The 25,424-nt window shown below is 52.6% G+C and overlaps 2 protein-coding genes across 5 annotated transcripts; one reads left to right on the top strand and one right to left on the bottom strand.

The window, feature by feature from the left end:
• On the top strand, positions 1-21,733 carry chid1 (chitinase domain containing 1). Of its 4 annotated transcripts, none has more exons than XM_060914664.1 (13): positions 1-108; positions 686-809; positions 15,465-15,614; positions 15,955-16,087; positions 16,672-16,716; positions 16,866-16,972; positions 19,245-19,306; positions 19,479-19,571; positions 19,755-19,856; positions 20,216-20,368; positions 20,459-20,539; positions 21,403-21,442; positions 21,529-21,733. In XM_060914664.1, the coding sequence occupies exons 2-13, from the start codon at positions 702-704 to the stop codon at positions 21,625-21,627; spliced, it is 1,173 nt and encodes a 390-aa protein (XP_060770647.1). In that variant the 5' UTR covers positions 1-108; positions 686-701; the 3' UTR covers positions 21,628-21,733. The 4 variants fall into 4 exon arrangements, with proteins under 4 accessions (XP_060770647.1, XP_060770648.1, XP_060770649.1 ...); XM_060914665.1 differs by having other exon boundaries at positions 2-108; positions 683-809; XM_060914666.1 differs by lacking the exon at positions 1-108 and adding an exon at positions 317-409 and having other exon boundaries at positions 683-809.
• A 66-nt stretch (positions 21,734-21,799) lies between these two features.
• On the bottom strand, positions 21,800-24,167 carry gatd1 (glutamine amidotransferase class 1 domain containing 1). Its single transcript, XM_060914668.1, has 7 exons — positions 23,905-24,167; positions 23,748-23,824; positions 23,542-23,647; positions 23,161-23,268; positions 22,933-23,024; positions 22,740-22,833; positions 21,800-22,632 (listed from the first exon to the last, which is right to left on the bottom strand). Exons 1-7 carry the CDS (start codon positions 23,951-23,953, stop codon positions 22,517-22,519), a joined length of 642 nt encoding a protein of 213 aa, XP_060770651.1. The 5' UTR covers positions 23,954-24,167; the 3' UTR covers positions 21,800-22,516.
• Positions 24,168-25,424: the final 1,257 nt, after the last annotated feature.

Here is a 25,424-nt window from a genome sequence, read left to right as displayed (position 1 = left end):
ATTAAGCCTCTCAGTCACCTCCCTGTTGAATTAGCCAGTGGAGTTGCTCTGTTACACTGTTTACTCCGCAGAACAATTAAATAATAATCATAGCATATACGCATTTAGGTAAGTAATGACTGTTATTATTATTATTTTAATTTTACAGCATATTGCAAGAGAAAACCGTTGTCAGTGTTAGCTAAGTCAAAGCTGTACCTTGGAAGCTTTACCTGCTTAACCACCAAGGTATAATCCCAAATGCATCGCCACTATTTATGTAAGTGAACTACACAGGGTGTGACACTATGGTTTGTAAACGCCATTTGGGATGCAGCCATTTTTCCCCGGAAATGTTGTAGCTTGCTAACTGAAGCTGTCAGAATGGGTAATTAAAATGGAGAGGTAGCTCAAGCTAATGAAAATACTGGTACATTTATATATTTTACTTTATACTTTAAAGTGTTCCTTAGTGAAAACAGACTGCATAGTAACGCTGATGTTAAATATGTACTAAAAAGCTCATGAATAAATGCTTATAAGAGTTTAAGTCTTCCAGCAGGTGGCTGAATCCATTCATAAAGTCTGTTTTATTAATATAAAGATAATTGCTATTGTTTGGTTACCTAAATGACGAGAAAGTATTACATTATTGTGCTTCAGCAAAACATGTACTAGCATTGAAACATGTATTTATTTCCAGTAGAAAAGAACAGAGTGAAATGAGAGCTGTTCTGCTGCTTCTCTACATCTCTACCTCAGTCCCTGTTATCAGAGGCACGCTTTCAAAAACAGATGGCATAAAACTCAACAAAGGGCAGGAAGCTGAGGTAAGGGCACTGGAAACAAGGAGTCTGTTTTTGACGAAAGAAATGGATACAGACTCACTTTCTCTGACTCTGAATCTGTCTGTCTGTCCGACTCTGAATCTGTCTGTCTGTCTGTCCGACTGGCTCTCTCTGAGTGAGTCTGGCTGGCTCTCTCTGAGTGAGGCTGGCTGGCTGGCTGTCTCTGAGTGAGTCTGGCTGGCTGGCTGGCTCTGAGTGAGTCTGGCTGGCTGGCTGGCTCTGAGTGAGTCTGGCTGGCTGGCTGTCTCTGAGTGAGTCTGGCTGGCTGGCTGTCTCTGAGTGAGTCTGGCTGGCTGGCTGTCTCTGAGTGAGTCTGGCTGGCTGGCTGTCTCTGAGTGAGGCTGGCTGGCTGGCTCTGAGTGAGTCTGGCTGGCTGGCTGGCTGGCTCTGAGTGAGTCTGGCTGGCTGGCTGGCTGGCTCTGAGTGAGTCTGGCTGGCTGGCTGGCTCTGAGTGAGTCTGGCTGGCTGGCTGGCTGGCTCTGAGTGAGTCTGGCTGGCTGGCTGGCTGGCTCTGAGTGAGTCTGGCTGGCTGGCTGGCTGGCTCTGAGTGAGTCTGGCTGGCTGGCTGGCTGGCTCTGAGTGAGTCTGGCTGGCTGGCTGGCTGGCTCTGAGTGAGTCTGGCTGGCTGGCTGGCTGGCTCTGAGTGAGTCTGGCTGGCTGGCTGGCTGGCTCTGAGTGAGTCTGGCTGGCTGGCTGGCTGGCTCTGAGTGAGTCTGGCTGGCTGGCTGGCTCTGAGTGAGTCTGGCTGGCTGGCTGGCTCTGAGTGAGTCTGGCTGGCTGGCTGGCTCTGAGTGAGTCTGGCTGGCTGGCTGGCTCTGAGTGAGTCTGGCTGGCTGGCTGGCTCTGAGTGAGTCTGGCTGGCTGGCTGGCTCTGAGTGAGTCTGGCTGGCTGGCTGGCTCTGAGTGAGTCTGGCTGGCTGGCTGGCTCTGAGTGAGTCTGGCTGGCTGGCTGGCTCTGAGTGAGTCTGGCTGGCTGGCTGGCTCTGAGTGAGTCTGGCTGGCTGGCTGGCTCTGAGTGAGTCTGGCTGGCTGGCTGGCTCTGAGTGAGTCTGGCTGGCTGGCTGGCTCTGAGTGAGTCTGGCTGGCTGGCTGGCTCTGAGTGAGTCTGGCTGGCTGGCTGGCTCTGAGTGAGTCTGGCTGGCTGGCTGGCTCTGAGTGAGTCTGGCTGGCTGGCTGGCTCTGAGTGAGTCTGGCTGGCTGGCTGGCTCTGAGTGAGTCTGGCTGGCTGGCTGGCTCTGAGTGAGTCTGGCTGGCTGGCTGGCTCTGAGTGAGTCTGGCTGGCTGGCTGGCTCTGAGTGAGTCTGGCTGGCTGGCTGGCTCTGAGTGAGTCTGGCTGGCTGGCTGGCTCTGAGTGAGTCTGGCTGGCTGGCTGGCTCTGAGTGAGGCTGGCTGGCTGGCTGGCTCTGAGTGAGGCTGGCTGGCTGGCTGGCTGGCTCTGAGTGAGGCTGGCTGGCTGGCTGGCTGGCTCTGAGTGAGGCTGGCTGGCTGGCTGGCTGGCTCTGAGTGAGTCTGGCTGGCTGGCTGGCTCTGAGTGAGTCTGGCTGGCTGGCTGGCTCTGAGTGAGTCTGGCTGGCTGGCTGGCTCTGAGTGAGTCTGGCTGGCTGGCTGGCTCTGAGTGAGTCTGGCTGGCTGGCTGGCTCTGAGTGAGTCTGGCTGGCTGGCTGGCTCTGAGTGAGTCTGGCTGGCTGGCTGGCTCTGAGTGAGTCTGGCTGGCTGGCTGGCTCTGAGTGAGGCTGGCTGGCTGGCTCTGAGTGAGTCTGGCTGGCTGGCTGGCTCTGAGTGAGTCTGGCTGGCTGGCTGGCTCTGAGTGAGTCTGGCTGGCTGGCTGGCTCTGAGTGAGTCTGGCTGGCTGGCTGGCTCTGAGTGAGTCTGGCTGGCTGGCTGGCTCTGAGTGAGTCTGGCTGGCTGGCTGGCTCTGAGTGAGTCTGGCTGGCTGGCTGGCTCTGAGTGAGTCTGGCTGGCTGGCTGGCTCTGAGTGAGTCTGGCTGGCTGGCTGGCTCTGAGTGAGTCTGGCTGGCTGGCTGGCTCTGAGTGAGTCTGGCTGGCTGGCTGGCTCTGAGTGAGTCTGGCTGGCTGGCTGGCTCTGAGTGAGTCTGGCTGGCTGGCTGGCTCTGAGTGAGTCTGGCTGGCTGGCTGGCTCTGAGTGAGTCTGGCTGGCTGGCTGGCTCTGAGTGAGTCTGGCTGGCTGGCTGGCTCTGAGTGAGTCTGGCTGGCTGGCTGGCTCTGAGTGAGTCTGGCTGGCTGGCTGGCTCTGAGTGAGTCTGGCTGGCTGGCTGGCTCTGAGTGAGTCTGGCTGGCTGGCTGGCTCTGAGTGAGTCTGGCTGGCTGGCTGGCTCTGAGTGAGTCTGGCTGGCTGGCTGGCTCTGAGTGAGTCTGGCTGGCTGGCTGGCTCTGAGTGAGTCTGGCTGGCTGGCTGGCTCTGAGTGAGTCTGGCTGGCTGGCTGGCTCTGAGTGAGTCTGGCTGGCTGGCTGGCTCTGAGTGAGTCTGGCTGGCTGGCTGGCTCTGAGTGAGTCTGGCTGGCTGGCTGGCTCTGAGTGAGTCTGGCTGGCTGGCTGGCTCTGAGTGAGTCTGGCTGGCTGGCTGGCTCTGAGTGAGTCTGGCTGGCTGGCTGGCTCTGAGTGAGTCTGGCTGGCTCTGAGTGAGTCTGGCTGGCTCTGAGTGAGTCTGGCTGGCTCTGAGTGAGTCTGGCTGGCTCTGAGTGAGTCTGGCTGGCTCTGAGTGAGTCTGGCTGGCTCTGAGTGAGTCTGGCTGGCTCTGAGTGAGTCTGGCTGGCTCTGAGTGAGGCTGGCTGGCTCTGAGTGAGGCTGGCTGGCTCTGAGTGAGGCTGGCTGGCTCTGAGTGAGGCTGGCTGGCTCTGAGTGAGTCTGGCTGGCTCTGAGTGAGTCTGGCTGGCTCTGAGTGAGTCTGGCTGGCTCTGAGTGAGTCTGGCTGGCTCTGAGTGAGTCTGGCTGGCTCTGAGTGAGTCTGGCTGGCTCTGAGTGAGTCTGGCTGGCTCTGAGTGAGTCTGGCTGGCTCTGAGTGAGTCTGGCTGGCTCTGAGTGAGTCTGGCTGGCTGGCTGTCTGGCTGGCTGTCTCTGAGTGAGTCTGGCTGGCTGGCTGTCTGGCTGGCTGTCTCTGAGTGAGTCTGGCTGTCTCTGAGTGAGTCTGGCTGGCTGGCTGGCTCTGAGTGAGTCTGGCTGGCTGGCTGTCTGGCTGGCTGTCTCTGAGTGAGTCTGGCTGGCTCTGAGTGAGTCTGGCTGGCTGGCTGTCTGGCTGGCTGGCTCTGAGTGAGTCTGGCTGGCTGGCTGTCTGGCTGGCTGTCTCTGAGTGAGTCTGGCTGTCTCTGAGTGAGTCTGGCTGTCTGGCTGTCTCTGAGTGAGTCTGGCTGGCTGGCTGGCTCTGAGTGAGTCTGGCTGGCTGGCTGGCTCTGAGTGAGTCTGGCTGGCTGGCTGGCTCTGAGTGAGTCTGGCTGGCTGGCTGGCTCTGAGTGAGTCTGGCTGGCTGGCTGGCTCTGAGTGAGTCTGGCTGGCTGGCTGGCTCTGAGTGAGTCTGGCTGGCTGGCTGGCTCTGAGTGAGTCTGGCTGGCTGGCTGGCTCTGAGTGAGTCTGGCTGGCTGGCTGGCTCTGAGTGAGTCTGGCTGGCTGGCTGGCTCTGAGTGAGTCTGGCTGGCTGGCTGGCTCTGAGTGAGTCTGGCTGGCTGGCTGGCTCTGAGTGAGTCTGGCTGGCTGGCTGGCTCTGAGTGAGTCTGGCTGGCTGGCTGGCTCTGAGTGAGTCTGGCTGGCTGGCTGGCTCTGAGTGAGTCTGGCTGGCTGGCTGGCTCTGAGTGAGTCTGGCTGGCTGGCTGGCTCTGAGTGAGTCTGGCTGGCTGGCTGGCTCTGAGTGAGTCTGGCTGGCTGGCTGGCTGGCTCTGAGTGAGTCTGGCTGGCTGGCTGGCTGGCTCTGAGTGAGTCTGGCTGGCTGGCTGGCTGGCTCTGAGTGAGTCTGGCTGGCTGGCTGGCTCTGAGTGAGTCTGGCTGGCTGGCTGGCTGGCTCTGAGTGAGTCTGGCTGGCTGGCTGGCTGGCTCTGAGTGAGTCTGGCTGGCTGGCTGGCTGGCTCTGAGTGAGGCTGGCTGGCTGGCTCTGAGTGAGTCTGGCTGGCTGGCTGGCTCTGAGTGAGTCTGGCTGGCTGGCTGGCTCTGAGTGAGTCTGGCTGGCTGGCTGGCTCTGAGTGAGTCTGGCTGGCTGGCTGGCTCTGAGTGAGTCTGGCTGGCTGGCTGGCTCTGAGTGAGTCTGGCTGGCTGGCTGGCTCTGAGTGAGTCTGGCTGGCTGGCTGGCTCTGAGTGAGTCTGGCTGGCTGGCTGGCTCTGAGTGAGTCTGGCTGGCTGGCTGGCTCTGAGTGAGTCTGGCTGGCTGGCTGGCTCTGAGTGAGTCTGGCTGGCTGGCTGGCTCTGAGTGAGTCTGGCTGGCTGGCTGGCTCTGAGTGAGTCTGGCTGGCTGGCTGGCTCTGAGTGAGTCTGGCTGGCTGGCTGGCTCTGAGTGAGTCTGGCTGGCTGGCTGGCTCTGAGTGAGTCTGGCTGGCTGGCTGGCTCTGAGTGAGTCTGGCTGGCTGGCTGGCTCTGAGTGAGTCTGGCTGGCTGGCTGGCTCTGAGTGAGTCTGGCTGGCTGGCTGGCTCTGAGTGAGTCTGGCTGGCTGGCTGGCTCTGAGTGAGTCTGGCTGGCTGGCTGGCTCTGAGTGAGTCTGGCTGGCTGGCTGGCTCTGAGTGAGTCTGGCTGGCTGGCTGGCTCTGAGTGAGTCTGGCTGGCTGGCTGGCTCTGAGTGAGTCTGGCTGGCTGGCTGGCTGGCTCTGAGTGAGTCTGGCTGGCTGGCTGGCTGGCTCTGAGTGAGTCTGGCTGGCTGGCTGGCTGGCTCTGAGTGAGTCTGGCTGGCTGGCTGGCTGGCTCTGAGTGAGTCTGGCTGGCTGGCTGGCTGGCTCTGAGTGAGTCTGGCTGGCTGGCTGGCTGGCTCTGAGTGAGTCTGGCTGGCTGGCTGGCTGGCTCTGAGTGAGTCTGGCTGGCTGGCTGGCTCTGAGTGAGTCTGGCTGGCTGGCTGGCTCTGAGTGAGTCTGGCTGGCTGGCTGGCTCTGAGTGAGTCTGGCTGGCTGGCTGGCTCTGAGTGAGTCTGGCTGGCTGGCTGGCTCTGAGTGAGTCTGGCTGGCTGGCTGGCTCTGAGTGAGTCTGGCTGGCTGGCTGGCTCTGAGTGAGTCTGGCTGGCTGGCTGGCTCTGAGTGAGTCTGGCTGGCTGGCTGGCTCTGAGTGAGTCTGGCTGGCTGGCTGGCTCTGAGTGAGTCTGGCTGGCTGGCTGGCTCTGAGTGAGTCTGGCTGGCTGGGTGGCTGGCTCTGAGTGAGTCTGGCTGGCTGGCTGGCTGGCTCTGAGTGAGTCTGGCTGGCTGGCTGGCTGGCTCTGAGTGAGTCTGGCTGGCTGGCTGGCTGGCTCTGAGTGAGTCTGGCTGGCTGGCTGGCTGGCTCTGAGTGAGGCTGGCTGGCTGGCTGGCTCTGAGTGAGGCTGGCTGGCTGGCTGGCTCTGAGTGAGTCTGGCTGGCTGGCTGGCTGGCTGGCTGGCTGGCTCTGAGTGAGTCTGGCTGGCTGGCTCTGAGTGAGTCTGGCTGGCTGGCTGGCTGGCTGGCTGGCTGGCTCTGAGTGAGTCTGGCTGGCTGGCTGGCTGGCTGGCTGGCTCTGAGTGAGTCTGGCTGGCTGGCTGGCTCTGAGTGAGTCTGGCTGGCTGGCTGGCTCTGAGTGAGTCTGGCTGGCTGGCTGGCTCTGAGTGAGTCTGGCTGGCTGGCTGGCTCTGAGTGAGTCTGGCTGGCTGGCTGGCTGGCTCTGAGTGAGTCTGGCTGGCTGGCTCTGAGTGAGTCTGGCTGGCTGGCTGGCTGGCTGGCTGGCTCTGAGTGAGGCTGGCTGGCTGGCTGGCTCTGAGTGAGTCTGGCTGGCTGGCTGGCTCTGAGTGAGTCTGGCTGGCTGGCTGGCTCTGAGTGAGTCTGGCTGGCTGGCTGGCTCTGAGTGAGTCTGGCTGGCTGGCTGGCTGGCTCTGAGTGAGTCTGGCTGGCTGGCTCTGAGTGAGTCTGGCTGGCTGGCTGGCTGGCTGGCTCTGAGTGAGTCTGGCTGGCTGGCTGGCTCTGAGTGAGTCTGGCTGGCTGGCTGGCTCTGAGTGAGTCTGGCTGGCTGGCTGGCTCTGAGTGAGTCTGGCTGGCTGGCTGGCTCTGAGTGAGTCTGGCTGGCTGGCTGGCTGGCTCTGAGTGAGTCTGGCTGGCTGGCTCTGAGTGAGTCTGGCTGGCTGGCTGGCTGGCTGGCTGGCTCTGAGTGAGTCTGGCTGGCTGGCTGGCTCTGAGTGAGTCTGGCTGGCTGGCTGGCTCTGAGTGAGTCTGGCTGGCTGGCTGGCTCTGAGTGAGTCTGGCTGGCTGGCTGGCTCTGAGTGAGTCTGGCTGGCTGGCTGGCTCTGAGTGAGTCTGGCTGGCTGGCTCTGAGTGAGTCTGGCTGGCTGGCTGGCTGGCTGGCTGGCTGGCTCTGAGTGAGTCTGGCTGGCTGGCTGGCTCTGAGTGAGTCTGGCTGGCTGGCTGGCTCTGAGTGAGTCTGGCTGGCTGGCTGGCTCTGAGTGAGTCTGGCTGGCTGGCTGGCTCTGAGTGAGTCTGGCTGGCTGGCTGGCTCTGAGTGAGTCTGGCTGGCTGGCTGGCTCTGAGTGAGTCTGGCTGGCTGGCTGGCTCTGAGTGAGTCTGGCTGGCTGGCTGGCTCTGAGTGAGTCTGGCTGGCTGGCTGGCTGGCTCTGAGTGAGTCTGGCTGGCTGGCTGGCTGGCTCTGAGTGAGTCTGGCTGGCTGGCTGGCTGGCTCTGAGTGAGTCTGGCTGGCTGGCTGGCTCTGAGTGAGTCTGGCTGGCTGGCTGGCTCTGAGTGAGTCTGGCTGGCTGGCTGGCTCTGAGTGAGTCTGGCTGGCTGGCTGGCTCTGAGTGAGTCTGGCTGGCTGGCTGGCTCTGAGTGAGGCTGGCTGGCTGGCTGGCTCTGAGTGAGTCTGGCTGGCTGGCTGGCTCTGAGTGAGTCTGGCTGGCTGGCTGGCTCTGAGTGAGTCTGGCTGGCTGGCTGGCTCTGAGTGAGTCTGGCTGGCTGGCTGGCTCTGAGTGAGTCTGGCTGGCTGGCTGGCTCTGAGTGAGTCTGGCTGGCTGGCTGGCTCTGAGTGAGTCTGGCTGGCTGGCTGGCTCTGAGTGAGTCTGGCTGGCTGGCTGGCTCTGAGTGAGTCTGGCTGGCTGGCTGGCTGGCTGGCTGGCTGGCTCTGAGTGAGTCTGGCTGGCTCTGAGTGAGTCTGGCTGGCTGGCTGTCTGGCTGGCTGTCTCTGAGTGAGTCTGGCTGGCTGGCTGTCTGGCTGGCTGTCTCTGAGTGAGTCTGGCTGTCTCTGAGTGAGTCTGGCTGGCTGGCTGGCTCTGAGTGAGTCTGGCTGGCTGGCTGTCTGGCTGGCTGGCTCTGAGTGAGTCTGGCTGTCTCTGAGTGAGTCTGGCTGGCTGGCTGGCTCTGAGTGAGTCTGGCTGGCTGTCTGGCTGGCTGTCTCTGAGTGAGTCTGGCTGGCTGGCTGTCTGGCTGGCTGTCTCTGAGTGAGTCTGGCTGTCTCTGAGTGAGTCTGGCTGGCTGGCTGTCTCTGAGTGAGTCTGGCTGGCTGGCTGTCTGGCTGGCTGGCTCTGAGTGAGTCTGGCTGGCTGGCTGGCTCTGAGTGAGTCTGGCTGGCTGGCTGGCTCTGAGTGAGTCTGGCTGGCTGGCTGGCTCTGAGTGAGTCTGGCTGGCTGGCTGGCTCTGAGTGAGTCTGGCTGGCTGGCTGGCTCTGAGTGAGTCTGGCTGGCTGGCTGGCTCTGAGTGAGTCTGGCTGGCTGGCTGGCTCTGAGTGAGTCTGGCTGGCTGGCTGGCTCTGAGTGAGTCTGGCTGGCTGGCTGGCTCTGAGTGAGTCTGGCTGGCTGGCTGGCTCTGAGTGAGTCTGGCTGGCTGGCTGGCTCTGAGTGAGTCTGGCTGGCTGGCTGGCTCTGAGTGAGTCTGGCTGGCTGGCTGGCTCTGAGTGAGTCTGGCTGGCTGGCTGGCTCTGAGTGAGTCTGGCTGGCTGGCTGGCTCTGAGTGAGTCTGGCTGGCTGGCTGGCTCTGAGTGAGTCTGGCTGGCTGGCTGGCTCTGAGTGAGTCTGGCTGGCTCTGAGTGAGTCTGGCTGGCTCTGAGTGAGTCTGGCTGGCTCTGAGTGAGTCTGGCTGGCTCTGAGTGAGTCTGGCTGGCTCTGAGTGAGTCTGGCTGGCTGGCTGTCTGGCTGGCTGGCTGTCTGGCTGGCTGGCTGTCTGGCTGGCTGTCTCTGAGTGAGTCTGGCTGGCTGGCTGTCTGGCTGGCTGTCTCTGAGTGAGTCTGGCTGTCTCTGAGTGAGTCTGGCTGGCTGGCTGGCTCTGAGTGAGTCTGGCTGGCTGGCTGTCTGGCTGGCTGGCTCTGAGTGAGTCTGGCTGTCTCTGAGTGAGTCTGGCTGGCTGGCTGGCTCTGAGTGAGTCTGGCTGGCTGTCTGGCTGGCTGTCTCTGAGTGAGTCTGGCTGGCTGGCTGTCTGGCTGGCTGTCTCTGAGTGAGTCTGGCTGTCTCTGAGTGAGTCTGGCTGGCTGGCTGGCTCTGAGTGAGTCTGGCTGGCTGGCTGTCTGGCTGGCTGGCTCTGAGTGAGTCTGGCTGGCTGGCTGTCTGGCTGGCTGTCTCTGAGTGAGTCTGGCTGTCTCTGAGTGAGTCTGGCTGTCTGGCTGTCTCTGAGTGAGTCTGGCTGTCTGGCTGTCTCTGAGTGAGTCTGGCTGTCTGGCTGGCTCTGAGTGAGTCTGGCTGGCTGGCTGGCTCTGAGTGAGTCTGGCTGGCTGGCTCTGAGTGAGTCTGGCTGGCTGGCTGGCTCTGAGTGAGTCTGGCTGGCTGGCTGGCTCTGAGTGAGTCTGGCTGGCTGGCTGGCTCTGAGTGAGTCTGGCTGGCTGGCTGGCTCTGAGTGAGTCTGGCTGGCTGGCTGGCTCTGAGTGAGTCTGGCTGGCTGGCTGGCTCTGAGTGAGTCTGGCTGGCTGGCTGGCTCTGAGTGAGTCTGGCTGGCTGGCTGGCTCTGAGTGAGTCTGGCTGGCTGGCTGGCTCTGAGTGAGTCTGGCTGGCTGGCTGGCTCTGAGTGAGTCTGGCTGGCTGGCTGGCTCTGAGTGAGTCTGGCTGGCTGGCTGGCTCTGAGTGAGTCTGGCTGGCTGGCTGGCTCTGAGTGAGTCTGGCTGGCTGGCTGGCTCTGAGTGAGTCTGGCTGGCTGGCTGGCTCTGAGTGAGTCTGGCTGGCTGGCTGGCTCTGAGTGAGTCTGGCTGGCTGGCTGGCTGGCTCTGAGTGAGTCTGGCTGGCTGGCTGGCTGGCTCTGAGTGAGTCTGGCTGGCTGGCTGGCTGGCTCTGAGTGAGTCTGGCTGGCTGGCTGGCTGGCTCTGAGTGAGTCTGGCTGGCTGGCTGGCTGGCTCTGAGTGAGTCTGGCTGGCTGGCTGGCTGGCTCTGAGTGAGTCTGGCTGGCTGGCTGGCTGGCTCTGAGTGAGTCTGGCTGGCTGGCTGGCTGGCTCTGAGTGAGTCTGGCTGGCTGGCTGGCTGGCTCTGAGTGAGTCTGGCTGGCTGGCTGGCTGGCTCTGAGTGAGTCTGGCTGGCTGGCTGGCTGGCTCTGAGTGAGTCTGGCTGGCTGGCTGGCTGGCTCTGAGTGAGTCTGGCTGGCTGGCTGGCTGGCTCTGAGTGAGTCTGGCTGGCTGGCTCTGAGTGAGTCTGGCTGGCTGGCTCTGAGTGAGTCTGGCTGGCTGGCTCTGAGTGAGTCTGGCTGGCTGGCTCTGAGTGAGTCTGGCTGGCTGGCTCTGAGTGAGTCTGGCTGGCTGGCTCTGAGTGAGTCTGGCTGGCTGGCTCTGAGTGAGTCTGGCTGGCTGGCTCTGAGTGAGTCTGGCTGGCTGGCTCTGAGTGAGTCTGGCTGGCTGGCTCTGAGTGAGTCTGGCTGGCTGGCTGGCTGGCTCTGAGTGAGTCTGGCTGGCTGGCTGGCTGGCTCTGAGTGAGTCTGGCTGGCTGGCTGGCTGGCTCTGAGTGAGTCTGGCTGGCTGGCTGGCTGGCTCTGAGTGAGTCTGGCTGGCTCTGAGTGAGTCTGGCTGGCTCTGAGTGAGTCTGGCTGGCTCTGAGTGAGTCTGGCTGGCTCTGAGTGAGGCTGGCTGGCTCTGAGTGAGGCTGGCTGGCTGGCTGGCTCTGAGGCTGGCTGCCTGGTTGGCTGGCTGTCTCTCTCTGAGTGAGGCTGGCTGGCTGGCTCTGAGTGAGGCTGGCTGGCTGTCTCTGAGTGAGGCTGGCTGGCTGTCTCTGAGTGAGGCTGGCTGGCTGGCTCTGAGTGAGGCTGGCTGGCTGGCTGTCTCTGAGTGAGGCTGGCTGGCTGTCTCTGAGGCTGGCTGCCTGGTTGGCTGGCTGTCTCTCTCTGAGTGAGGCTGGCTGGCTGTTTCTCTCTGAGTGAGGCTGGCTGGCTGTCTCTCTCTGAGTGAGGCTGGCTGGCTGTCTCTCTCTGAGTGAGGCTGGCTGGCTGTCTCTCTCTGAGTGAGGCTGGCTGGCTGTCTCTCTCTGAGTGAGGCTGGCTGGCTGTCTCTCTCTGAGTGAGGCTGGCTGGCTGTCTCTCTCTGAGTGAGGCTGGCTGGCTGTCTCTCTCTGAGTGAGGCTGGCTGGCTGTCTCTGAGTGAGGCTGGCTGGCTCTCTCTGAGTGAGGCTGGCTGGCTCTCTCTGAGTGAGGCTGGCTGGCTCTCTCTGAGTGAGGCTGGCTGGCTCTCTCTGAGTGAGGCTGGCTGGCTCTCTCTGAGTGAGGCTGGCTGGCTCTCTCTGAGTGAGGCTGGCTGGCTGGCTGGCTCTGAGTGAGGCTGGCTGGCTGGCTGGCTCTGAGTGAGTCTGGCTGGCTCTGAGTGAGTCTGGCTGGCTCTGAGTGAGTCTGGCTGGCTCTGAGTGAGTCTGGCTGGCTCTGAGTGAGTCTGGCTGGCTCTGAGTGAGTCTGGCTGGCTCTGAGTGAGTCTGGCTGGCTCTGAGTGAGGCTGGCTGGCTCTGAGTGAGGCTGGCTGGCTGGCTGGCTCTGAGGCTGGCTGCCTGGTTGGCTGGCTGTCTCTCTCTGAGTGAGGCTGGCTGGCTGTCTCTGAGTGAGGCTGGCTGGCTGTCTCTGAGTGAGGCTGGCTGGCTGGCTCTGAGTGAGGCTGGCTGGCTGGCTCTGAGTGAGGCTGGCTGGCTGGCTGGCTGGCTCTGAGTGAGGCTGGCTGGCTGGCTGTCTCTGAGTGAGGCTGGCTGGCTGTCTCTGAGGCTGGCTGCCTGGTTGGCTGGCTGTCTCTCTCTGAGTGAGGCTGGCTGGCTGTTTCTCTCTGAGTGAGGCTGGCTGGCTGTCTCTCTCTGAGTGAGGCTGGCTGGCTGTCTCTCTCTGAGTGAGGCTGGCTGGCTGTCTCTCTCTGAGTGAGGCTGGCTGGCTGTCTCTCTCTGAGTGAGGCTGGCTGGCTGTCTCTCTCTGAGTGAGGCTGGCTGGCTGTCTCTCTCTGAGTGAGGCTGGCTGGCTGTCTCTCTCTGAGTGAGGCTGGCTGGCTGTCTCTGAGTGAGGCTGGCTGGCTCTCTCTGAGTGAGGCTGGCTGGCTCTCTCTGAGTGAGGCTGGCTGGCTCTCTCTGAGTGAGGCTGGCTGGCTCTCTCTGAGTGAGGCTGGCTGGCTCTCTCTGAGTGAGGCTGGCTGTCTCTCTCTGAGTGAGGCTGGCTGTCTCTCTCTGAGTGAGGCTGGCTGTCTCTCTCTGAGTGAGGCTGGCTGGCTGGCTGTCTCTCTCTGAGTGAGGCTGGCTGGCTGGCTGTCTCTCTCTGAGTGAGGCTGGCTGGCTGGCTGTCTCTCTCTGAGTGAGGCTGGCTGGCTGGCTGTCTCTCTCTGAGTGAGGCTGGCTGGCTGGCTGTCTCTCTCTGAGTGAGGCTGGCTGGCTGGTTTTCTGGCTGTCTCTCTCTGAGTGAGGCTGGCTGCCTGGTTGGCTGGCTGTCTCTCTCTGAGTGAGGCTGGCTGGCTGTCTCTCTCTGAGTGACGCTGGCTGGCTGTCTCTCTCTGAGTGAAGCTGGCTGGCTGGCTGTCTCTCTCTGAGTGAGGCTGGCTGGCTGGCTGTCTCTCTCTGAGTGAGGCTGGCTGGCTGTCTGTCTGTCTCTCTCTCTCTCTCTCTCTCTCTGAGTGAGGCTGGCTGGCTGTCTCTCTCTCTCTGAGTGAGGCTGGCTGGCTGTCTCTCTCTCTCTGAGTGAGGCTGGCTGGCTGTCTCTCTCTCTCTGAGTGAGGCTGGCTGGCTGTCTCTCTCTCTCTCTGAGTGAGGCTGGCTGGCTGTCTCTCTCTCTCTCTGAGTGAGGCTGGCTGGCTGGCTGTCTCTCTCTCTCTCTGAGTGAGGCTGGCTGTCTCTCTGAGTGAGGCTGGCTGTCTCTCTGAGTGAGGCTGGCTGGCTGTCTCTGAGTGAGGCTGGCTGGCTGGCTGGCTGGCTCTGAGTGAGGCTGCCTGGCTGGCTGGCTGTCTCTGAGTGAGGCTGGCTGGCTGTCTCTGAGTGAGGCTGGCTGGCTGTCTCTGAGTGAGGCTGACTGGCTGTCTCTGAGTGAGGCTGGCTGGCTGTCTCTGAGTGAGGCTGGCTGGCTGGCTCTGAGTGAGGCTGGCTGGCTGGCTGGCTGGCTCTGAGTGAGGCTGGCTGGCTGGCTGGCTCTGAGTGAGGCTGGCTGTCTCTGAGTGAGGCTGGCTGGCTGTCTCTGAGGCTGGCTGCCTGGTTGGCTGGCTGTCTCTCTCTGAGTGAGGCTGGCTGGCTGTTTCTCTCTGAGTGAGGCTGGCTGGCTGTCTCTCTCTGAGTGAGGCTGGCTGGCTGTCTCTCTCTGAGTGAGGCTGGCTGGCTGTCTCTCTCTGAGTGAGGCTGGCTGGCTGTCTCTCTCTGAGTGAGGCTGGCTGGCTGTCTCTCTCTGAGTGAGGCTGGCTGGCTGTCTCTCTCTGAGTGAGGCTGGCTGGCTGTCTCTCTCTGAGTGAGGCTGGCTGGCTCTCTCTGAGTGAGGCTGGCTGGCTCTCTCTGAGTGAGGCTGGCTGGCTGGCTGGCTCTCTCTGAGTGAGGCTGGCTGGCTGGCTGGCTCTCTCTGAGTGAGGCTGGCTGGCTGGCTGTCTCTCTCTGAGTGAGGCTGGCTGGCTGGCTGTCTCTCTCTGAGTGAGGCTGGCTGGCTGGCTGTCTCTCTCTGAGTGAGGCTGGCTGCCTGGTTGGCTGGCTGTCTCTCTCTGAGTGAGGCTGGCTGGCTGGCTGTCTCTCTCTGAGTGAGGCTGGCTGGCTGTCTCTCTCTGAGTGAAGCTGGCTGGCTGGCTGTCTCTCTCTGAGTGAGGCTGGCTGGCTGGCTGTCTCTCTCTGAGTGAGGCTGGCTGGCTGTCTGTCTGTCTCTCTCTCTCTCTCTCTCTCTGAGTGAGGCTGGCTGGCTGTCTCTCTCTCTCTGAGTGAGGCTGGCTGGCTGTCTCTCTCTCTCTGAGTGAGGCTGGCTGGCTGTCTCTCTCTCTCTGAGTGAGGCTGGCTGGCTGTCTCTCTCTCTCTGAGTGAGGCTGGCTGGCTGTCTCTCTCTCTCTGAGTGAGGCTGGCTGGCTGGCTCTCTCTCTCTGAGTGAGGCTGGCTGGCTGGCTCTCTCTCTCTGAGTGAGGCTGGCTGGCTGGCTGTCTCTGAGTGAGGCTGGCTGTCTCTCTGAGTGAGGCTGGCTGTCTCTCTGAGTGAGGCTGGCTGTCTCTCTCTCTCTGAGTGAGGCTGGCTGTCTCTCTCTGAGTGAGGCTGGCTGGCTGTCTCCGAGTGAGGCCGGCTGGCTGGCTGGCTGTCTCCGAGTGAGGCCGGCTGGCTGGCTGGCTGGCTGTCTCCGAGTGAGGCCGGCTGGCTGGCTGGCTGGCTGTCTCCGAGTGAGGCCGGCTGGCTGGCTGGCTGGCTGTCTCCGAGTGAGGCCGGCTGGCTGGCTGGCTGGCTGTCTCCGAGTGAGGCCGGCAGGCTGGCTGGCTGTGTCCGAGTGCGGCCGGCCGGCAGGCTGTGTCCGAGTGAGGCCGGCCGGCCGGCCGGCTGTGTCCGAGTGAGGCCGGCTGGCCGGCCGGCTGTCTCCGAGTGAGGCCGGCCGGCTGTCTCCGAGTGAGGCCGGCCGGCTGTCTCCGAGTGAGGCCGGCCGGCTGTCTCCGAGTGAGGCCGGCCGGCTGTCTCCGAGTGAGGCCGGCCGGCTGTCTCCGAGTGAGGCCGGCCGGCTGTCTCCGAGTGAGGCCGGCCGGCTGTCTCCGAGTGAGGCCGGCCGGCTGTCTCCGAGTGAGGCCGGCCGGCTGTCTCCGAGTGAGCCGGGCTGGCTGGTTGGCTCACTCCAGAGAGACCCCAGGGCAAATTTTTATAATGAATTTTGCCACAAGGCAGGTTTTTGAAATAAACCTTTTGTACAATTTTTTTTTCAGAAGTTATAAAAAAAAAAATTAAGCCATTATTTGCCCTGGTCAGTTGACCTCAGGATGTCAAACCAACTGTGCAACACAAGGACTAATGTGGCGTGTGAGGGATATTAATGTCTTTATTGCACAGTAGGTTTAACATCGTCCACTCAAATGGTTGAAGTGTGTTAATAGGTTTGGATTGTAAAATGAATGTTGAATGAACTAACTTTACCCCGGTGTGCTCTGTGTCATAGACCGCTGTCGCGGAGCAGCCGGTACAGAAGCGGGGTTTGGTAGTGACGGCTCCCCAGTGGAGGGATGTGGTGAAAGAAGAGAAAAGATTTTGCCTTCAGGCCATATCAACACGTTACTTTCAGGGAGCAGTGCTGGGTTACGTCACACCGGTAACATTTCTGTCTTCATTGTATAATCTGACATGGAGAACATGTTATTCAACCAAGATTTTACTAAGATCATCTCAGTGTAAAAAGTAATACGCTAATACTGCACAATCCATAAACCTGTAGCTGTGAGGTCTTTTAAGGACAGGGAAAAGAATCTAAACATACTGGTCCTATATAGATGTTTCTAAGAGTGACTGAATGTTTTCTTTCCTACGATTTATCTAATGATTGAATGTTTAATGAAGCTACAGCTGTATTTTTTTAGTTACCTTTTATAGCTCGTCTCAGTGCAGATCTGTAAGGTTTTTTTTTTTCTTTCTTTCTTTCTTGTTTCTCTCAGTGGAACTCCCATGGGTATGACATTGCAAAGGTTTTCGGGCCCAAGCTGACCTCTGTGTCCCCGGTGTGGCTCCAGCTCAGACGCAAAGGACCAGAAAGCTTTCATATCGCTGGCCTGCATGACAATGACCAGGGTAGGAGCATCTTAATAATCAAACATACCATGCACTGAGAGGCTCCGGTTGAAATGATGGATTCTCTTCAGTGACTCGTATAGTACTACAGTATTTTCTGAGGGGCTATGCCAGTCACTGAAGAGAATCCATAATTCCTGGTGCCTCCCAGTGCATGGTATATTTGATATATATATCCCTCATCAAAAAATTCCAAGACTAAAGGTGTTGACTACAAAGAATTAGAAATAAACCTGAAAAAAATATATTAGAGGTCTAACTCTGCCTCGTTAGGCATGATCATGATGCGTAGGTTTACACACACAGAAACACTCGCAGAGCCACAGCTGTGACTCAAGTCGACTGTAAAGCTTGAAATTGTGACATGAGTTCATGGTATATCTAGGATATACCATGACTGACTCGCACCATGTCCTTTTTTTTTGTCATGAGATACATTGCTTAATCAATGGTGGAACTATTTCATGTCACGTGAGCCATCCTTGGCCAATCCCTGCATGGGAATTTTTTGATGAGGGATATAATCTCATCCAGCCTTGCATACTGTTACTCTGCCATGCTGAATTAACAATGTCTTGTAACAGGTTGGGTCAAGGCTGTGAAGAAATCAAACAAAAAAAATAAAATACGTGAGTAATTTTAACTGGTAGCTTCATAAAAAATGTCTGTATGACTTTTGGAATTCCTTAGACTTTTGTTTTTCTATCAACATAACCAATGATGTGACATATGATACGAACTTGTCTGTAAACTGTCCTACATTTCCACTGTTTTGTAGTACCTCGGCTATTATTTGATGGCTGGTCTTATCAGGACTACATGAGTGTCTTGGACAGTGAGGATGAGATCGAAGAGATTGGTCGAGAAATCGTTGAGATGGCAAAGGTACAGAATGTCATCTTTCTTTGTTGTTTGTGATTAATTAATTAAAGGAAAGATCTACCTGACTTGCATCAGTTTTTCTAATCAACGTGAGCGTCAGTGGTGCAGCAGATGTATTTTATGATTAAATTCTGTTTTGTTTTGTTTTTTTAAAAGTTAAATTCTTTCATTGATGACATGGTCTATTTTCATTACTTGCTGTAACAATTCACTCAATTCATGATTCAATTCAATTCATGATATATTTTTTGGAGAAAAAATGTAAATTTTATTATCAAAAAATGCAGCATTTATTTTCCTATTTTTAATCAACTTAAATATTTATTCTGTTATTAAATAATTTTTCATTTTTTAAATAATCAACAATATTTATGAACATTTGTAAAGGTTGGAGTAAAATATACTAGCCTATTAACAAAGATATTCATTTTATTAAAAATAAAAAGGTTAATAACAAATAGGCCTTTCATAGAATTTCCTTTTATCAACATTTGTGAATGTTGTAGTGAGCTTAAACATAAAACAGCTACCTCTATTTGCTTCTCTTTTCTCTAGCTTTCAGCAGTCATTTGTACAGTCAATCACACAATAGCTCTTTCCCATTTTAGATTTGTTTTTTGTGTGTTTTTGTGCCATTAGAGCTGTGTTACTGCCGCCTAGAGTGACGGCACGCTCATTCCTTCAGTTAACATCATCTGCTGTCTAAACAATGCAGTTACAGCCAAGAAAAAATACGAGATCATGCAGACTGATATTACTTGCGGTTCTTTTAAAAATTTTTTTTTTTTTAATTTCATGATTTAAACGGTCATAAATCTGTATCACGTCACACGATATATTGGTACATGCCAACTTGCTGATAATGGCACCAATGGGAATTCAGCTGTACCTACGGAGACTGATGCAGCAGCACTTTAATGTTTTTGTCCAGCTGTCTCATCTGTAAACACTGCTCAAACAGAAAAGGTCCAAAATCTTAAAATTTCATGTTAATACCACTATCCTCCGTTGTGCTAGTCATCTCATAGGTCCCTAACTACCCGATCCGAGTCTTTGCTGTGACTCAGTGCAAATGCGTAAATATCTGCACAGCATCCTGAACCTTCTGAAATGCAGTCAAACGTTTGCTGTCTCCAATACTTCTGTGTTGGATTTCTCATTATTATGACATCACTCATAAACAGTGACCTGAGAAAAGAAGCTCTTGGGTGTTTTTTTTTTTTTTAAACAGTCATGTTTCTATAGTTAAAGGTGTACTGCCTTTCAGATTTTTCAAGTGTAGGTCATAAAAAGGATTTTTCCTGACACCCAATTATTTTTGTTTAGTGGACCGAAAGCTACTGAATTCGAATCACAGACTTCCAGATTTATTAGGGTTTTTTTTTAATGGAACAATTAATGAATGTAGGGCCGTGTGGCCCTAAAGTCTCTGCTATTTTTTCCTGCTTCACCATGACCCAATTCAAGATACTATGTTATGCATCATGTGGTGGGTTTTCCCCGTTTGCGCAAGGCATTGCGGGATACAAATTTGAAACAGGAGAGAAAAATGGAGGGCGTGAGTGTGCGAATGAAACGTGAAAGACCGAATACAGTAACAGAAATCGAGAAGAAAAGACATTATGTTGTGTAGGAAAGGAAACGCAGGACCAAACTAATAAATATCGGCGGTCAGCGAGCACCTCGGTGTGATCAGCTGTTCGTTTAGCGACAAAATGATGTAACTGTCAGTGCACGGTCAAAGGTAAACCTGCGTACGCGCACACCAACTTCCTCTGTCTGCTTGACTGTGAAGCGAGCGATTTCATGCACATTATTTGCTTGGAAATCCCCTCAAATTAAATAACTTTCCAGCCACAGAATGGCCTGATATTTTGTGAGATATTACAGAAATAAACATATATCACAATGACCAAATTTCAGAGGGAACTCAATTTCACTGATTTTATGAAATCAAAAGGCCGTCTCGCTTTAAATTTGACTGTTATCCTTTGTTTGAGATCGCTGAAGATTCATGTGAGTCAGTGCAGCACAAAACCACTCGTTTTTCACAGGAGTGACACATACATCATCAACCAGTATGACTAAGCACATCACAGATATCTGAATATAAACATATAAAATATATTTCAGCGTGGAGTTTTCTTTTAAAGGACCTGTATGAATTTGAATGGCCCTTGTGCAGCACTTGCAGTGTGGTTTGGAGGTTTGTACAGTGCTTCATGCTGTAGTTTTGTCTCACAATGATTGCCTTTTCTTTTTGTTTTCATTTTAGGCTGAAGGTTTTGATGGCTATACTCTGGAACTGTGGAGTCAGCTGGGAGGAAACAAGAGAAAGTCAGTGGTTTTTTTTTTTTCTTTTTTGGTGTGTGCGCACGTGCGCATCAGAGAAGGCAAAATCAAAATACCTGTATCTGTAAGAATGAATGTGTTAATTTATATTGTCAGCATTCTATTAAAGACATTAGCAGAAGCACAGTGTGTACTCTGTCTCTTTTGTGTGATCCAGGGAGCTGATCCACTTGGTTACACACCTGTGCAAATACCTGAAGGCTGGGAAGCTTACCTGCATTCTTGTCATCCCTCCTGCAATCATTCCTGGGTAAGTAATAACCATATACTCACTCACTCTGCTACTAATCCTGCCTTTTACTGCCATGATGTTGGCTTCTGCACATGACAGGAAATAACCATTTTAAAAATCCTGTATGATTTTTGCATACTAACAAGAACCAAACCTATGAAGTGCTATGCATAAGGAACTATACCTTTAATTTGTATTCAGGTCAAACCAACCAGGCATGTTTGGAAGGGAAGACTTTGAAAAACTGGCTCCTGTTGTTGATGCTTTCAGTTTGATGACTTACGACTATTCCAGTCCGGGCAGGTTAGACACACAATACAGAATAATTTCTCCAGAGTGTTTGCACATTCATTATGACCTTTTCAATCAGTGCTTGTGCTTTTCTTTCTTTCTATAAAGAACACTGACTTTTGCTAAAAGTTCAAATTATGAGGTATTGAAATGGGGAGTAAGAATAACGTAAGATTCTTAAATTATTTATATGTATCAGCTTTAACAGAGCTACATTTATACAGGTTCTCTTGCACTTACTGACTTACTGGTAAGGTCATATGTTATTTAAAAACAAAACAAAAAAAATGCCTTTTTATGTGAAACTGGTTACTTGGTTAGTAAGTAGGCAGTCTATGCTTAAACATGGGTTTATATTTTGTGTCAAATAGACCAGGCCCCAGTTCTCCACTGCCCTGGATGCGGGATTGTGTGCTGCAGATTGCACCACAGAGCCAGTGGAGATACAAGATCCTGCTGGGCCTCAACCTGTACGGCCTTGACTTCACCATCAATGGGGGAGCTGTGCCCCTGCTGGGGGATGGGTATGGCTCAGCATGAACGCTATAATACATTATAATAAATAAAGTGTATGTGTGTAAGATGCACTTTATTCCTCTCTCTGTCTTTTATAGGTACATCAAGCTTCTGAAGGAAACCAAACCAAAGCTTGTTTGGGATGAGCATGCAGGAGAACACTATTTTAATTACAAAAGGTTAGACACACGCACATACAAACACGCTAGGAGACCATTTCATCGACTCACAACTACTCCTGTAGTTCTCTCTTGAAATGAGGCTGATTTTTAGGCTAAAATGTCATTCTAGTCATTAGATCTCAGCCTCTTTCTTCTGGTCCAACACTGGTTTGGGTTTGATGGCTACAGGAAGACATGCACAATAACTTATTTAATAATTATTTTTGCTTCCACTTTAATTCAGCTGTGTCAAACACTAACCCTGTGTCCAAAATCACTCACTATATAGTGGCGCTGTCTGAATGTACAGTGAGAATTATTACACTCTATAGTGGACTCAAAGTATCCCACAATGCATCATGAAAAGTAGTGTACAACCGATGGTCACTAACCAAGCAATATGTACCATCATGCACTGCAGTCACACTGGCGGAGGGTGTTGGGGTGAATGGATGGAGGAAGAAACACATTATAAATGAATGTTAAAGTACAATTAAAAATAGTAAGAAAATAGAATAAAAGAATGCAGAGTGAGGAATTAATCAAAAGCCTCAAATTTGATTTAATAAAAGGCAGCAGCAAAGAAGAAAGTATGCAGCAGACAAAGTATTTTGATTAATGTGGAAACTACGCTCAGTATAATTATGGATTTATTATTTTGAAAACCCACCAGTTGACTGATCTAGCACATTCTAGTTGTGCGACAGTAATGACGTAAATAATGGCGCGGTGGAGTAGTGTCTGAAAGTGTTTTCATTTTACCAATGAGGTCACTATATAGTGAGTGATTTTGGACATGGTAAGACTGATGTTATAAAACTAAATACTTAAGGAAATTGCTTAACCTGTACTGTAACACTGGTCGCTGTTTTATATTTCAGAAGTTCAATGAAGCATAAAGTCTATTATCCAACTCTGCAGGTAAGAAAATCTGTTTAAAAACAAATATTATAACATGCTGTTAGAACATAAGATCGGTTACATGTATGCTTATTCTCTCTCCTTAGTCTCTACAGCTACGAATTGCACTGGCAACTGAACTGGGTACAGGACTCTCTATGTGGGAACTTGGACAAGGCTTGGACTATTTCTATGACCTTTTGTGAACCGGACTGAGACACACACTCAAATTCCTTCTTCCAAAAACTGATGGGATATGGTACATTATGACAATGCCACTGCTGAGCATGCCAATAAAAATATTTTTTATTATATTAGATAAAGTGAAATTTATGGTTACAAAATGTTAATTTTGTATAAGAAATCATTGACAATACATGCTTTATTAACATTCTTTAATTACAGGGATATGTACAATACTGTCATTGGTGCAAGTGTAGCAACCACATCTTTGTCATCCTTTCAACTAAAGGCAGGACACAATCAAGTTTTGGGCTCAGAATATTAGACATCATATGAAGTAGCAGTCTTCATCTATTCACATCAACACTATCAGTGATTTTTGCAGAAATATGGCGATAGGATCTTTCATGGAACAGACATTCTTCACTATGCAGCAACACTTTTACCAAAACTGAGGTTATTTAATGGAAAGAGAATTATTTATACTTTTGCCACTGTTTTACAGGATGGAGTTATTTCATACTAGAAGCAAATGTATACATTACCTCCAATCATCATATTTTGGGGCCAAAGGACTGATAATTCACCACTATCACACATATGCTGTATACGATACTGGTGAATTATTGCAATATTTAAACAAAAGTGGTTAGATAATAAATGCATACTGTAATTTATACTGCTTCATACTGGACACCACCAAGCCAAATCTAACACTGCATTGCTTTAAGGTTATTTCTCAGGCAAATTTAAGTTTGCAAATTCGGAACTACACAAAAGTTCTTTGGGATGTCTCCAGCATCTTTAAGTAGATAAGATTGTGTGTGTGTATAAAAAGACAAATTTCTTTCAACAGCAGGAATATTAAAAGGATTGGTCAACACTGCTTTCCACCTGAAAAAGCAAGGGATTTTACCTGCTGTTAAACAGCAGGATCAGGTTGTTAACTGCAGCTGTGGTAGACTGAACATTCTGACCAGTCACTAGGTGGCGGTCCAGGACCACATGCAGTGCATCCTCTTGACTGGCTGCAACATACATCAACATTAGTTCTGTTAGTATATTGAAACAGTTACTTTTAAGAAATTGACATTTACTAACCAAGACTTAAGTAAAATGGATCCTGCAAACTCACCTGTGTAAGATCCACCATTGTCTTTCACAAAGTCCTCCACAATCAAAGGAAGGTTGGCAAAATCTGGGGAGCGCACCAGCTCAAACACAGAAGGCTTTGAGAAAGAAAAAGGAAACGTGTAATGATTTGATGCAGTGACTGAAATTCTTCTCATTATGTCCTAATAGCTCATTTGTTGGATCCCAAGACTTACTCCAGTCAGGCTGTATCCACTGAATATCCATTTCTGTCCCTCTGTGGCACAGCAAAGTGCAGAAACTCCCTGTCCTACAGCGCACACAGGCTCTGAAAGACCAAAAACACACACAGTGATGAGTGACGCTTAAATAGCTGGCCAATCATCATATTCCAGTTTCTCTACTCATTACTAACTAATGAACAATGACTAATAAAGCTTGTATTGTACAGCAGCATGTCTTACTCTTCTGAGAGATGAAGTGTGTAAGGATGCGAGCCAGTGAGCCACTGTGAGCAAGGTCCTTCAAAGCTCCTGGGCAGTCTGGGATCAGGAGAGCCTGGTAGCGGGCACCTGCAGTACAAGACATAAATCAGTGCTTGTGCAATACAGAAAAAGCTTGATGAATATTGTAGTAGTGCATTATAATTGACAATGTCTTGCCTAAGTATTCACTCCCCTTGAACTAGTCCACATTTTATAGTGTTACAACCTGGAACTGAAATGGACTGCATTGTGATGGGGGGGATGCTGAAGTGTGGGGGAGTATTTAACTGTTTTAGCAGTTTATCAATGTACACTGAATAGAATAAAAACATAAAATCAATGTCACAAAGTGAGTTCGACCATCAATAGACTCCAGTTTGGCAGGAGTGGCGTATGGTTTAACGCTGAAATCTTGAACCCATCGAGCTGAGCTTTCATCAACACCAACGAAGTCAATGGTTTTCCCCTGTGAGACAGAAATAAAAGTATTTTCCCTGAACTGATATCTGAATGAACTCCATTCAGTGGGAGTTACAGGATTTGTCGGTACTGCAGTGAATTCTCACCCCTGGTGTAGCTGTCTGCAGGTTAAACACAGGACTACAGAGGGAGAAACACTGCTGGAAGGACCGGGCCGACACCCCTAACAGTGGAAACACACCGACATTATAGTTCCGCTTTAATAAACACCACTTCAACACTAGAATATTAACTCTGACCTACCTTGAGCCGTTGCACTGGCCACTATAAGGCATGTGGGTTTGGATGTCATTTTGTTTACACTCCGCTCACACAGTCCTCACTGCTGTAAAAACCGTACAAGCTAACGGCTTAAGAGCTAACAGCAGTGATGACAGTCTATAAAGTACGTTAACAAAGCTAAAATCAACCAAGATAAGCGCTCAGACACCACAGCAAGCTTTATTCAAAGGCTCACAGTACATATTTAGAGTTGCAAGGCTAGTTTCGCCCACTAAATGCTCCGTCTAGAAACTGGGAGTCATAGTTGTAGTTCCGCTTACATACGCAAAAGTCAAGTCAACTTTATTGTCAAATATGCTATACATGCTCGACATACAGCACAGATGAAATTTCAGTCCTCTCTGACCCACGGTGCAAACAGGCAATGCAATAAATAAAAATAGAATAATTTAAAAAAAACAAACAGTATAAAACAGTATAAACACTCTAGGAACTAGACATAGACTAAACACTCAAACAATATAAACAGTATAAACACTAGATAAGAACAAAACATAGACTAAACACTCAGACAATATAAACAGTATAAACACTCTAGATATGAACTAGACGTAGACTAAACACTCATATATATATATATATATATATATATATATATATATATATATATATATATATATATATACACACACACAAATTGGTTCAAATAACCAAACAGTCAAGGGCACTTGAGGTATAGCAGGTAAACAAACTAGCAGCTGTTAAGGTGAGGTAGTGCGGAATAGTGCAAATGAGCAGGGGCGGGTTTAGGAAATCTGAGGCTCTGGGCAAAGGACAATTTGGAGGCCCCCCTCAACCCCAACATCTGTAATAATAATGAGATGATGAATCATACGTACTGACGAACAATATTTATTGTGAACACATGGAAATGATTGAAAAAAAAAACCAATAAAGATCACTGAATATAAGCTGAGTGTGTGTGTCAGTAGAGGAGGGGGGGAGAGAGAGAGAGAGAGAGAGTGTGTGTGTGTGTCTGTCTGTCTATGTGCGCTGCTGTCGGTGTGCCCATCTATCAGTCTCATGGGTGGTGGAAGAACTTGTGTGGAAGAAGGTTGTTAATTTCGGTAGCTTTTCAACAAACTGTTCGCTATCCTTTTTCCTCTTCCTTTTCTCACTGCCACTTAGAAATCGTTTCATTCTGATTTTACTTTAACAAAACATTTTACGAGGGCTCTGCAGCTAGAGCTAGATGGTGCTGGTGCATGTCTTCAGCCCGCTCGCGTCGTTGCCTAGGTTACTTCAGACACTGCGGCTCTGAGAAAGAGCGAAGCCGGATAGCTGTGCGTGACATCACGTCACATACTGGTGGCTTTGCTTGTGAATCTAGCTGTAGGATTACACGTGAATCATGCTTTATCGCTTTTATTATTGTCGTAGCAATGTGGTTCATGTCGAGTGGAAAATATGTATAATCACAATGAATTATTACATAGTAAATGATGATGTATAGCATGCAGGAAAACAGGAATACCGTAACG

Source organism: Neoarius graeffei, chromosome 2 (genome assembly GCF_027579695.1).
Source record: "Neoarius graeffei isolate fNeoGra1 chromosome 2, fNeoGra1.pri, whole genome shotgun sequence".
In the NCBI taxonomy this organism is placed as follows: Eukaryota; Metazoa; Chordata; class Actinopteri; order Siluriformes; family Ariidae; genus Neoarius; species Neoarius graeffei.
Note: the sequence above shows the minus strand (reverse complement) of the source record. Positions and strands in the feature narration are given on the sequence as shown.

Coding starts and splice junctions, on each gene's coding strand:
- chid1 (XM_060914664.1), top strand. CDS start 702: ATGAGAGCTGTTCTGCTGCTTCTCTACATCTCTACCTCAGTCCCTGTT. Junction 16,088..16,671: donor CCTGCATGACAATGACCAGG/GTAGGAGCATCT, acceptor GTCTTGTAACAG/GTTGGGTCAAGGCTGTGAAG. Junction 20,369..20,458: donor GTGCCCCTGCTGGGGGATGG/GTATGGCTCAGC, acceptor TGTCTTTTATAG/GTACATCAAGCTTCTGAAGG.
- gatd1 (XM_060914668.1), bottom strand. CDS start 23,953: ATGACATCCAAACCCACATGCCTTATAGTGGCCAGTGCAACGGCTCAA. Junction 22,834..22,932: donor GTGGATACAGCCTGACTGGA/GTAAGTCTTGGG, acceptor TCTTTCTCAAAG/CCTTCTGTGTTTGAGCTGGT. Junction 22,633..22,739: donor CAATGGTGGATCTTACACAG/GTGAGTTTGCAG, acceptor TGTATGTTGCAG/CCAGTCAAGAGGATGCACTG.